This window comes from Malania oleifera, chromosome 6 (genome assembly GCF_029873635.1).
Source record: "Malania oleifera isolate guangnan ecotype guangnan chromosome 6, ASM2987363v1, whole genome shotgun sequence".
NCBI classification, from domain to species: domain Eukaryota; kingdom Viridiplantae; phylum Streptophyta; class Magnoliopsida; order Santalales; family Ximeniaceae; genus Malania; species Malania oleifera.
The window spans coordinates 100,165,230-100,177,838 of NC_080422.1; the positions used below are offsets into that span (position 1 = coordinate 100,165,230).

The window sequence follows — 12,609 nt, forward strand, 5'->3', positions numbered from 1 at the left end:
TGTTTGATTTGGTCCTAGTTGCGCAGCCAAACTAATCCCCAATTCAAAATGAAGTTCGACACAAAAGTAAAAACATTATCTAATTTACACCAATGCTATTTTGAGAATATGAATCTTACACTTCAAATTTCAATTTAGAAAAAACTAATATAAATTTGTATCACATTTTTCTCAAATTCAAACAAACCCACTCCCAAGCATAGGATAATTTCTGAAATATATCTTACATGATTTCAACTCAAGTCACAAGTCTGAAATATATTTTTATCAATATCTCCATTTAGGTCATAAGAACAAGTACCAATCCAGTTGAGATAGAAAATTTCTGCTGCTACTAAACCTCCAATATAATTAGTATGCAGGTAGTGCTCAGGAGCAAGAATTTCAAATTTTGGTGTTAGATTTGTTTGGACTTGGACGAAACTCAGTATTCTTTTATATTACATTTTGTCCAAATCCACACAAATTTAAATCAGAAGATTGAAATCCACGCTTCCAAATGCAAGGACAGTAGATTTTTAAGTAAAGGAAATCCGCATTTGCCAACATACAACAAGATGAGTTTGATCACTGTCAGATGAAAAAGACAGCCACCATGCACAAACAGAATCACAGATGTTAAATATAGTACATAAAGAGAAGTTTATAATCAGAAATCTTTCATTATAACCGTTCAATAAGGGAATAAGTTCAGTCAGTGAATTTCAAAAAGATATCTACAGCAGAATAGGAATATCTTTTATGGAAACATCAAATGCACTAGGATGGACACTAACAAAAATACTTCACCTCTGTTATCGCAACATCAAACAAACTAAAAACTTGCAGCCTGCTACACAGCAAGAAAAAATCATGCATTGCCACTCATTAAGATCCCGTTCCCATCTCGTAATTCAACATCACCCATATCGAGCTCCACCATCGCAATATCGACTAGAGACTGCAAGGGGGGAAGAGAAAATAATAAAAAAAGAGAGGGGCTATTAGTTGATATTAGGGTGTGCCACCACGAATAGTTCCACTTTATTGACACCAGATGAATGGCATTCGCTAGTTACTGAGAAATACCTAGGGCATGCTGTTGATCAAAAACAATTCTCCTTTTCCATTTTCATTTGGCAAGTAATGCTAACATGTTTTCCAACATTTATTTGAAGAACTTGGAAGAAAAAGACCAATATATGTGTGTGTGTGTGTGTGTGTGTGTGTGTGTGTGTGTGTGTTTGTGTGTTCTCCAAGTTTGCCAAGTTCTCCAGCCAAGTTTTACAAATCAACCGTCTCAAAATGTACAACCAACAATATTATTGAATATAAATGACCAAATAATTTGACAAAACAATGTAAGAATTCAAAACTTCAGCATATAATTTCAGTCTCAATCATTAAAAAGCTGGTATTTAAGACGGACTTCACAATTTTGACCAAAGGTCACAAAATGTACAGCCAACAATATTATTGAATATAAATGATCAAATAATTTGACAAAATAATGAAAGAATTCAAAACTTCAGTATATAATTTCAGTCTCAATCATTAAAAAGCTGGTATTTAAGATGGACTTCACAATTTTAGCCAAAAGTGAAGCCAGGGTTTACATCCATAGATGCGGATAAAGACATGCCACATTTGAACATAAAATGCAGCAGGCTGATGATAATCCAATTGTGCCAATCCAACATTCGCTTGCATGCAATAACTAAATAAAACACAACACCCTCGCACCATATTTGGGTTTGGGAAAGGCATGATATGCGTGTAGCCATATTTAGAGAGGCAGTCGATCCATTGAATTAATGCTTACCATCAGTTTTTGTGTGTCCCCCAAATTATGCCAAAAAATTGAACAATATTCACATTTTCTATATGAAATCTTAAACCTTGATCCTTTACCAGGCCAGGGAGCAAATAGAAAATGCCACCCACTTGCCCTATCAGCATACTGGAAATTTACAACTAAATATATGCCCCCACATGCACAAATGCAAAAAATTATACAATGTTACCAAACTATTTGAGTTACATTTGCCCATCCAACCTTCCATTTATTTAACCCACCTCTTTCTTGTTTCCAAGAGGCCCATGGAAGCTAAAGGAAACATACCACAAAGGATGATTAGTAAATTCATCACATTTGCTACATGTGATTGACTAAATAAATTTCAAATTGAGGTTATTTAATTTCTAGAGTATTAAATTTCATATGTAATATTAGCTATTATATAGTAGAAAATAAAATTTGCATTTAGGTAATTTAGCTTATTTGATACCATAATTAAGCTAATAAATTGAAGTATCAATACTCACGTTTATACAAACTTTATATAATGACCAAAATATGATACTTATAAACTGTACAAACGGTTTCTATGTTTTTTGGAATTAAACTTCTAAAAAATTGTCTAACATAAATGCACCTAACTTTAGAAGAATAAGTGATTGAATTGTCTCATTTGATCTAAAATAGGCCATATAAGGATATTCATTATAAACAAATTCAAAGAATAAGGATTTTCTGTCACACACAATATTTATACTTGGGGTAAGCCATATAAGGATACTTTAGTATGAGAAATTCAAAAAAAATGTGGATCTTTTTGTCAGATAAAATATTGTGCCTACGCTAGACCCATGTAAGGGTATTATTAGACAGCGAAAAAGTAAGGATATTTTAATAAAAAAAGTCAATATTTTAGATGCTCAACGCATTTGTAATTTTGCATGGCCCCGCAAATACATATATATATTTTAGACAATAAAAAAAGGTATATTAGATTGAGAAAGAGAAGTTACAACCTACGGGAACAAGAGGTCCACTCAAAAAAATTAAAAACAGAAACAAAACAAAAAATAATATGAATGTAAATTAAAAATGAAAATAAAAATGAAAAATAAAAATAACTGAATAGTACTCCTAACCAAGAAAACCTGTTTTCAATCCCTTTCCATCAGAATTCACTGAGCACTTTAAATTTACAAGCTCCCTTTGACCCTTTGAGTAAGTAGTCATGCTTTGTGATGCAAAAGATTTCAAGTGAATAATTTTGAGAGACATACTTAGATAATTTCTAACATAGTTTATATGTTTTCATAAAACAAATTAAATTATTATAGATATAATCATATGTTAAAGTATGAATACTCAAAGTTAAACAATTTGATGATACATTATTATTGTGAAGTTTATAAGGTATGAATACTCAAAAGTCATGGGGAATTTATATTCTCCTTATTGTAGCTTTTTGAAAACACCAAATTTGTAGAAATGTTTTGCAATTACAAAATTGTATAAATTAAATAAAAAAATCACATCATGATTATCATCATATGTCTAAAAATTTTTTAAGATATATATATTCGAGAAGTGTCCAAGCAGTCTTTGGGAAACATCGGATAAGTGTCGAATATCAAAAATATGTTTTCAAAATCACAGACACATCTAGGAAGTATCGAAGTGTCGGATGCATATCTAAGTGTCCCATAAGTCTCATTCGAAACAACCCAGAAACATTATAGAAATATCATTAGTACATGTTTTGTAATAACTAAAATGTTAAAGTGTAAATATTGACACAAGATATGAACACCACACAACACGACACCAATACAACACAGAAACTTTCAAAAAAGACAAGGATGCAACACCACTGGGGTGCATCACTTAATTAATTTTTAAAAAATTACATATTTAGGCATATTCAGTGTGAATTTTTTCTTTTTGGATGTAAAATATTGTGCTGAAATAAATTTACATTGAATTATTGGTGTCTTTAATGGACACTCTACAAATAAAATTCATCTACATTAATTGCTAGCATTAATGTTTCACAATTCAACACTATCACATCAATAAAAGTAATGCCAAATTTACAACATAATCATATAACTGAAAAAAAAAATTAACGCGATTCGCAATGAGAAGCATGAAAATCATCAGTCCAAGAAAAAGTAGTAATATAATCTCTCTCTCTCTCTCTCTCTCTCTCTCCTCTCTCTCTCTCTCTCTCTCTCTCTCTCTCTCTCTCTCTCTCTATATATATATATATATATATAAAATAAGCTATATTAGAAAGAAGGGAAGATACAACGTGCGGGAACAAGAAGTCCACCAAATAAAAACAAGAAAGCTCCTAAAGAAAAAGAAAAAGAAATAAACAAACAAAAAAACGAGATCACAAAATAACACTAGACAATGTCTACCAAGGAAACCACTTTTCAACCTCTTCCCGTCATAATTTATTGAGCTCTTCAAATTCACTAATTCCCTTTTACCCTTCAACTTTTGCCACCATCCATGTTGACTTCATCTCCTCAAATCAGTCAACTTTAACTCCATTTTATCCAAAAGATCTTCAGCTTTTAAGTCCTTCTTAGGAACCTCCTCCACGGGTGTGGGCAAAATTTCATCCCTTTGCTGTAAATCGTTAACCAGATCATCATTATCAAAAATAGAAACTTCATCAAGTCCTTCCAACAGGGATGGATGGGCGTAAGACAAATCCCCTATATCTTCACACGAATTTGAAACATACCCATATTGTTCTTGAATCTCATCCAACAGCATTCCCCCACCACAGTCAAACACACTAATATCATCACTATCTGAATCTGAGCAGTCCCCCCACTTATTCCCCTTTTTTTCTTTACTTACCCCATTACTACACCCAACTTCCTTCTTAGCATGAGAATCTTCCACAATACTAAGCCTTCCTCTAAAATATCTCTTTAATAGCTTTGTCACTGACTCACCAAAGTTTTCTCTCTTATCTCCAAACACTTCCCTCATATCAGCACCCAGCCTACCCTCCGATGAGCATAAAACTTGTTTCCCTCAAATTTTTTATAATTAAGATAAGAAACATCATATTTCTTCCTTCCCTGAAGCAACATCTAATTTTTACTCTTTTCCACATCACTTTCTAAAGCTTGTCACATTACTAACACCACAATCTTGTTTCGTATCTTCTCTGCTCTTATTCTGATTTTGCTCCAAAACTTGATCAATTCGACTCATAAATAGGAAATCTATAGGCTAGGAATGGATTACACTTTCAAAGGGTATAGGATCCTCCTTCCAAATACTCGCTTTTAGCTTCTAGGGAAGTATTTTGAGCCAGCCTATTTTTGTTTTCCAGCAAGGAAGTACCTGGTTCACTATTACCCAAAACATAAGCCTGACGACCATCATTGCCCATATTCATGAAGCCCATTGGTGGATGAGAACCTCCCTTTGATCCCACATTAACGCCCAAATTATACTTCCCTAAAAATTGAGCCTAATCAAATAATTGGCTCAATTTATTAACTTAAAGATTTACCTTTTTTTCTATTATTTGGGCCAGGTCCAAAACCAAAAAAAAACCATCCAGCTCATTCCTCTTCACAGCCACTTCCCTGACCACAGCCCTAATTGCATCTGAGAGTATTGTGGCTCCTCCTGAAGCCCTACCTTCCTTGCCATTCTAATCAAACAATTCTAGTCGGTTCATAATGGATCCTGACTTCAAAACCCTAGGATCCTTCAATTGCAACATAGCCATCTCAACTCTCTAGAAGTGCTTGTCACGGGCCGAACACTTCACACCTTGTAAAGGGTCATACAGCACAAGTTGTAGCACCCTACCTAACTAGTTAGCCGAAAGTAAACACACAGCAAAAGCAATAAAAAAACATGTATGTAAACATGAGTCACGCAGTAGACCATTAAGCAATGCAATTTATAAATCACACCTCCATAGGCAATCTGTTTTTAGAAAGGAAGGAGAATAGACTAAACATGTTTACAACAACTAGTGAGTTTTACAGCTATTGGTGAACACCCACCTCCCCTAAAGAGCTTTCAGTGCTATTCACAGTCCGTCACTAAAAAACATCAATGTGATCTAAGTCATACTCACTATTTTAACTAAGGCATTATCTTACTCAAAAAACAAAATCATGCTAGTGTTTACATAATAGTTACCCATCCCATGTGCAAAAGGTAGGTAGTTATAGGCAAGCATAATGACCTAAACAAGCTTAGCTCTTGACATTCTCCCCTATTTATGCAATCAATGTCTTTTTTCTTTTATCAGTAAATGTAAAATTTTATAGGTCAAAAAGGATATGTACAGCAACACTAGGCATACCCGAGAAAAGGTGGGCCAATGCTCGCAAACAACAAAACATTACAAACAACCTGGGCATACCCAGGGCCTCAAAGGCAGATATACAACTCAAAAACAGAAGTTACAGTAGGTTGAACAAAAACCACAACCAGACTACAAACTCCCAAAAACAAGCATTTACAAGCAGTCTACCAAACCCCAATCCTGAGCAAACAAAGGAAATCTGTCATACACCAATCTGAATGTGTGAATCTGAATCACTCTAAAGACACCTTCAAGGGAAAGAGACTTCCCTTCAAATCTCTTTTTGTTCCTGTAAAGCCAGATGAAGTACACTGTTGCAGCCAAACTGACTCTCTTGGCCACAGCCTGAACACCAGTGCCTCAACTTTTTTATGCAGCCATTTAACAGCAGCTTTGAAGGTAGACATTAGTCTATTCAAACCTAAACATCTTCAAACAAGGCTCCAAACAGAATTGGAAAACCTACACTTAAAAAATAAGTGATCCACAGTTTCATCACCCTCTCTACACAGCAGACACTGATTGCCAACCTGGTTCCTTTTCAGCTTATCACAAGTAGATAGCTTCCCTTTTTAAGCCCAGCTAGAGAATAAAAGCATGCTTAGGAGTACAACCACTCCTCCAAACTTCTTTATGCCATAAGACTTTACAACCTTTATTCCTCCAGTAGTTGTAAATCAGAGAAGTGCTTATCTGGTCATCCTTCACCCACTGACCCATCAGACTCACAGCATTCTGCTGGCCCCTGCAATCCTGTATCATCCAATTTTTTATCTACAAAATTTTCTTCATGAGTGGGGAAACTTCATTCTTTGAAAGAGTTTCCCATATATCCCCACCCCTCCTATAGACATGATTCACCCACTTAACCCATAAAGACTCCTTTCTATGGATGTCCCATAGGGTTCTAGTAAGGAGCGCCTTATTCCAAGCAGCAATGTCAAAAACACCCAAGCCACCTTCATCCTTGGGCACACACACCTCTTTCCAAGCCACCAAAGGCTTTCTTCTACCTCCCCAAAGAAAGGATCTACATAGCTTCACAATATGGCCCAGCACAACTTTTGGGAGAGGGAAAATAGCCAACCAGAAGCAATCAACACCCTAAATAACAGAGTTAATAAGCTCTAATTTACCTGCACATGAAATTGAATTTCCAAGCCAAGAGCCAAACATAGTGGCAATCTTATTCAAAAGAGGCCCATATTGAGCAGAGTTGAGTCTAGTAGAGGCAAGAGGAATGCCCAAGTATCTAAAAGGAAATTCCCCAACAGCAAAACCAGTAGCTTCCCTGATATCTTCCAAATCAACACCCCTCACACCAGCAGTGTACACATAAGACTTTGAATATGCAATCGATGTCTTTGTATACTTTTGGCGCTAGCTACTCTTCAACTTTGTTCATAAACAGATTCATATATTCTGCTAACATCCAAATGATTTCATCATGTCTAAGGCTCTTCCACTTCACTAAGAACTTATGCCACTTCTTCCTTGATGATGTAAACTATCTATTTACAAGGATCTCTTCCTGTCGACAATGAAAGGCTCTCAGCCTTAATGCAACCCATAGAATCAACCTTGCAAGAGGCCTTCCAAAATTTGGCCAAGATAGGGACTGATCCTTCATATTTGCAAATTAGTCTCCTATCTTGACTCGTTAGTGACTAATTTGTTTTGGATGGAACTTAACAAGTACTAAGTCATCCAAGTTGAAGTGCAACAATAGTCCACCTTGATTTGCCCACTTCTTATAATTTCGGAAGCTTTCTCCATGTAAACTTGGGCAATCTCCACGCTCTATCTCTATTCTTTGGTGAAGATGTACTCTCTTATATTCTTTCCTTTGTATGGTTCATCCACTATGTGAGGTAATCGTAAGAGATAACAGCAACTGTTGCTGCCTTGTAACCAGCTCAAGAGGACTCTTGTTGGTTGTAGAGCTATTTTGGGCATAAAAAATAAATAAATAAATAACAAAGCCACGTTGAGTAGCTACACCCAATTCTTCTTGTTGGAGGTGATCGAATGGCGCAAGGACTCCTTCATTAGCCTATTGAATCTCTCCATCTATCTATCAATGGGCAAGTGATAGCTTCAAAAAATGTCAAGCTATGAACTGAGGATTTTGAAAAATCCTAAAGCTTCCTATTAATATGAAAGCATTGTACTTCAAAAATCAATCTATGACCACAAGTATAGAACTTGCGTCTTCGACTCTAGGCAAGTTGTGCTTAAGTCAAGTAAGGCACTCTCTCACGGTCTTATTGGTAATTGAAGAGGCTCCAACAGCCTCGCAATTTTCTACTGCTCAGCCTTGTCATGCTAGCAAGTATGATAGGTTCAAGTATACTCAACATCTCATCACGTATGTATGACCAATAATACCAGAACTTCAACAATGCCAAAGTTCAATGTAACTTGGGTGACCTACCCGAGGTGTCATGACATGCAAACCATAGTGTCTTCCTTAGGTAACTAGCTAGAGGCACAAAGAGCTTGTTACCATGTTTGAAATGCAATTCATCCTCTAAACTAGCATGTTTTGCCTCTTCCACCAACTTTATGAGGTTTTGGGCAACTGGATCTTTGACAACGTTCTCCTTAGTACCTCAATGCTCTCTTGCATTGTTGAGATCATTTTACTGACCATCAAATGAGTTACCAATTGTAAGGCCACAAACGCCTTCCTGCAAGGCATCTACAACTTAATTCATTCACCTTACCTTAAACTTAAAGAATAAATCAAACTTGGCAAGAGTTCTTGTCAACAAGCTTGCTTAGGGGATAACTTGGGCTATATAAGGAAATGCTAACAACAGAGTCGTGTACTTCTGCTTAGTTTCACTAAGCTTACAGCTCTTGTACAAATGTACCTTGACGGGCTTTATAATGTTTAAAAGAACAAGTACCAAATCTTGCATCATGCCTTCCTTTAAGTTGTCAAAGGCAAAGGCACTGACACTCTTTCATCCAATTCCACCTATGACTTTTCTTCAATAATTTGGTTAATAGGGTTGTCCTCCTCAAGTACCCCTCCACGAACTTGCAATAGTAATTAGCAAATGCAAGAAAGGCACATCTCTTTCATTGTTGTCGGGATCTTCCAATCTTGAATAGCTCCCACCTTCTCCATATCTATCTAAATATAAACTTATTTAACCACATAACCAAGAAATTTGATACTCTAAACGAAAGAGGAGCACTTCTCTTTCTTCACATAAAGGCTATTCTCCTTAACCTATCAAACACCTTCCATAGTTTCTCTTCATCTTTCTTTTGAAGTATAAACAACAATATTATAAAAATATACCACAACAAACTTGTTGAGAAGTCATGGAACTTGATTCAGGTGTGCAAAATGTAGCTAGCGCAGTTGTCAACTCGAAGGGCATCACAAATAATTCATATGCCCCATGCTCCATCACACAAGTAATCTTTGACTCATCACATTCCGCTATCCTCGATTGATAGTAGCCCAACCATAAGTCAAGTTTGGTGAAGTACTTGGCATGACTTGACTAATCAAATTAACAAGCAATGAAGTGAGATGATTGTTGCACATAGTCACTTTGTTGAGGGCAATAGTCCACACATCTACATACTTCCACCATATTACTTCTAAAAGAACTCCAGTACTCTAAATAATGCTTTGGAAGGATGTTTATCACTTTAAATAACTTATTAAGCTGCTTCCTTAATTTTTAAAAACTTTGGAGGTGTCATCCCGTGCAACCCTTTAGCACAAGGTTTCACCTAGCAACTCAATCTTATGCTCCACACCTCGTTGAGGACTCAAGTCAGGCTGTGGCTTATTAGGCACCAACTCTTGTCCTACATCTTCATCCACCACCAATGAGGCAAGATACATTGGTTCATCCATTCTCAATCCCTTCTTGAGTTGCATGGAAGGTAGGAACTCCTCATTGTCCCATTTCTTCACCACAACTTGCACCATGCAAAGGTAATCTCTTACTAGACAAAGGGAACAATACAGTCTTAGTTTCTGTTAAGAATTCAATTCCAAGTATCGCTTGAAAATCATTCAAGGAATGGTTGTGAAATTCGCATGTCCCAACCCTATCCAAGCTTCACAGTCACTTACTTGGCTACTCTCGGAGTAGATTAAGCTGTAGAGTTAACCACTTTCATGCATCCTGAGTCCTTATCTAGTTCTAAGTTGAGTCATTAACAGCTTCAAGTGAGCCTCTATGCTTCTCCCTATAAGACAAAGTTATGGGTAACCCCGATATCTATTATAGCATGGGTGCTCTTCCTATTGGTGCACAAATGCTCAAACATCCTTTAGCTAGGGTAACTTTTGGTTCTTTCATTTGCATCTCCAACAATTTGAGTAATCGCACTACCATTTCAGGGTTTCCTCTCCATCCTCATCTTGTCCTTGTATCTCCTCCACAATGGACGCTTCAAAGGCATTGAGCAATGACTTCTGAGGATAATCATTAACTTTATAAATGCTTCAACATAAGAAGCACACAAGCTTATCTTTACCTGAGATGACAACGCTTCCTTTGACGTTTATGTCTCAACGACAACTCCTTTATTTTTGAGTTTGTCCTTCTTGAAAGACTTTGTACTATTTCCACACAATGAGCCCTTCTTCCCCAAGGCATGGTAGACAACTCTCCCCAACCTAGTTAATCAAGCATTGGCAACAACTTATGCAGGCAACTATTGAACTCTTTGTCGATAAAGTTCAGGCTTTGCTCATAGCTTCAATCCTTCAAAGAAATAGAACAACTTGTCTTCTACTGAAAAGTCCCCAATATTCAACATCAATGTAAAGAATTGTTTCACATACTCATGCTGAAGTGTTTAAGACCTCGCAATTTGCACCTAGCACTGTACTCAACATTCTTACGAAAGAATTGGGCCTTGAGCTTTCTCTTCAAGTCCTTGCAAGTATCAATAATGCACCCACCATTCTAGATCTCATTGTAGTTGGTACCCCACCACAACATAGCGTCTCCGCTCAAGTACATTATCACCATGAATACTTCTACCTCCTCCGAGTCAATCCTACTGCATGAAAGTATTGTTCCATGTCAAATAAGAAGTCCTACAACTCCTTAGCATCAAAGGCACCCCCATAAGCATTGGATTCTACCATAATCTACCCATTCCTTAAGAGTGCAAACTGTCAAAATCATCTTGGCAATAAGTTGTTCATCCATATTCTACCAAGAAAATCTTCCATTAACTCCTCAATGGAACCTCAATATTGTTTTTGGGATCCTTCCAATAAATCAGCATGTTCTCGAAATTGGGCCATCAAGTTGGCTGCACCTCTAGTGCATCAATTCTCTTAATATTAGTCAGCAAAACGGTTCTCCCACTGACACTTTACATAATTTCACAATTTGAAGGAAATCAAATCATGAATCAATTAACCAAGCTCTGACATTGTCACAAGCCAAACACTTCACACCTTGTGAAGCGTTGTGCAACACTAGTAGCACATTGCCTTGAGTAATCAGCAAAAAGTAAACCGCATTTTCACCACAGGAATAAATTCATAACCATCGAATACAAATCAAGCGAAGCAATAAGCGAACATGTATGTAAACACGAGTTTGTAGTAAATCATTAAGCAATACACAATTCATAAATTGCACCTCCTAGACAACATGTTTAGATAGGGAAGTGAGTAAGCTAAACACGTTTACAATAGCTAGTGAGTCTTTTTACAATGATTGATGAACACTCACCCTCCCCTAAAGAGCTTTTTATGCTATTCACTCTGTCACTAGGAAACATCAATGAGACTAAGGAGCCAGACTTACTATTTTAACTAAGCATCACCTTACTCTAAGAATAAAATTTATACTAGTACATACATGATGCACAAGGCATGCATAATGCCCTAAACAAGCTTGGCTAGTGACACAAGGCAATGTCCAAAAACATGTTTGGCCATCTCAAGAAGTGCTTGCACATTTTTGGTTGTGAATTTTAAGTCAGCTTTGGTTAGTAAACTAGGGATAGACAATTTCAATCAAATCTAAGTGAATCTTTGAACTCTTGAACCATAACCTTTCCAGAATAACTAAGAGTTGCAACTTCGATCATGGACACATTTGAACTTTGTAATGTTATGATTATCACTTAGCATGATTTACTCGAGTGATTTATGTTTGATCCTTGAATGACCAAATAAGTAGTTTACAAATTGTATTTCAATTTTTTTCCCAAAATTGTATGTAGTTTTCCTATTTCTCTTACTTTTTAATAATATATGTTAGTTATTTAGATGTTTTTGTGTCAAAATAAAATTACTAAAAGACTCATGCCCCAACACCTTGGGGCTTATGCCACACCTCATTAAAGCTAAAATGCCCCTCATTAAACCTCTACCTTTTAGAACATTGCTTCCCAATAACAATAGTAGCATACGTCAAAGAAACATAAAACAATAGCAAGCTTAATCCTGGACCATAAGTTAAGTTTGGGAACCATGATT

The 12,609-nt window shown here is 36.3% G+C and overlaps 1 protein-coding gene across 2 annotated transcripts in view; it reads right to left on the reverse strand.

Annotated features, from left to right (window-relative positions):
* Window positions 1–640: 640 nt before the first annotated feature.
* LOC131157722 (glycine-rich RNA-binding protein RZ1B) overlaps window positions 641–12,609 on the reverse strand; it is a 32,685-nt gene continuing 20,716 nt past the window's right edge. For both annotated transcript variants that reach the window (XM_058112067.1, XM_058112065.1), the window contains exon 9: window positions 641–940. In XM_058112067.1, coding sequence (XP_057968050.1) covers window positions 851–940 — 90 coding nt within the window. In that variant the 3' untranslated portion in view covers window positions 641–850. The remainder of the gene's footprint in view (window positions 941–12,609) is intronic.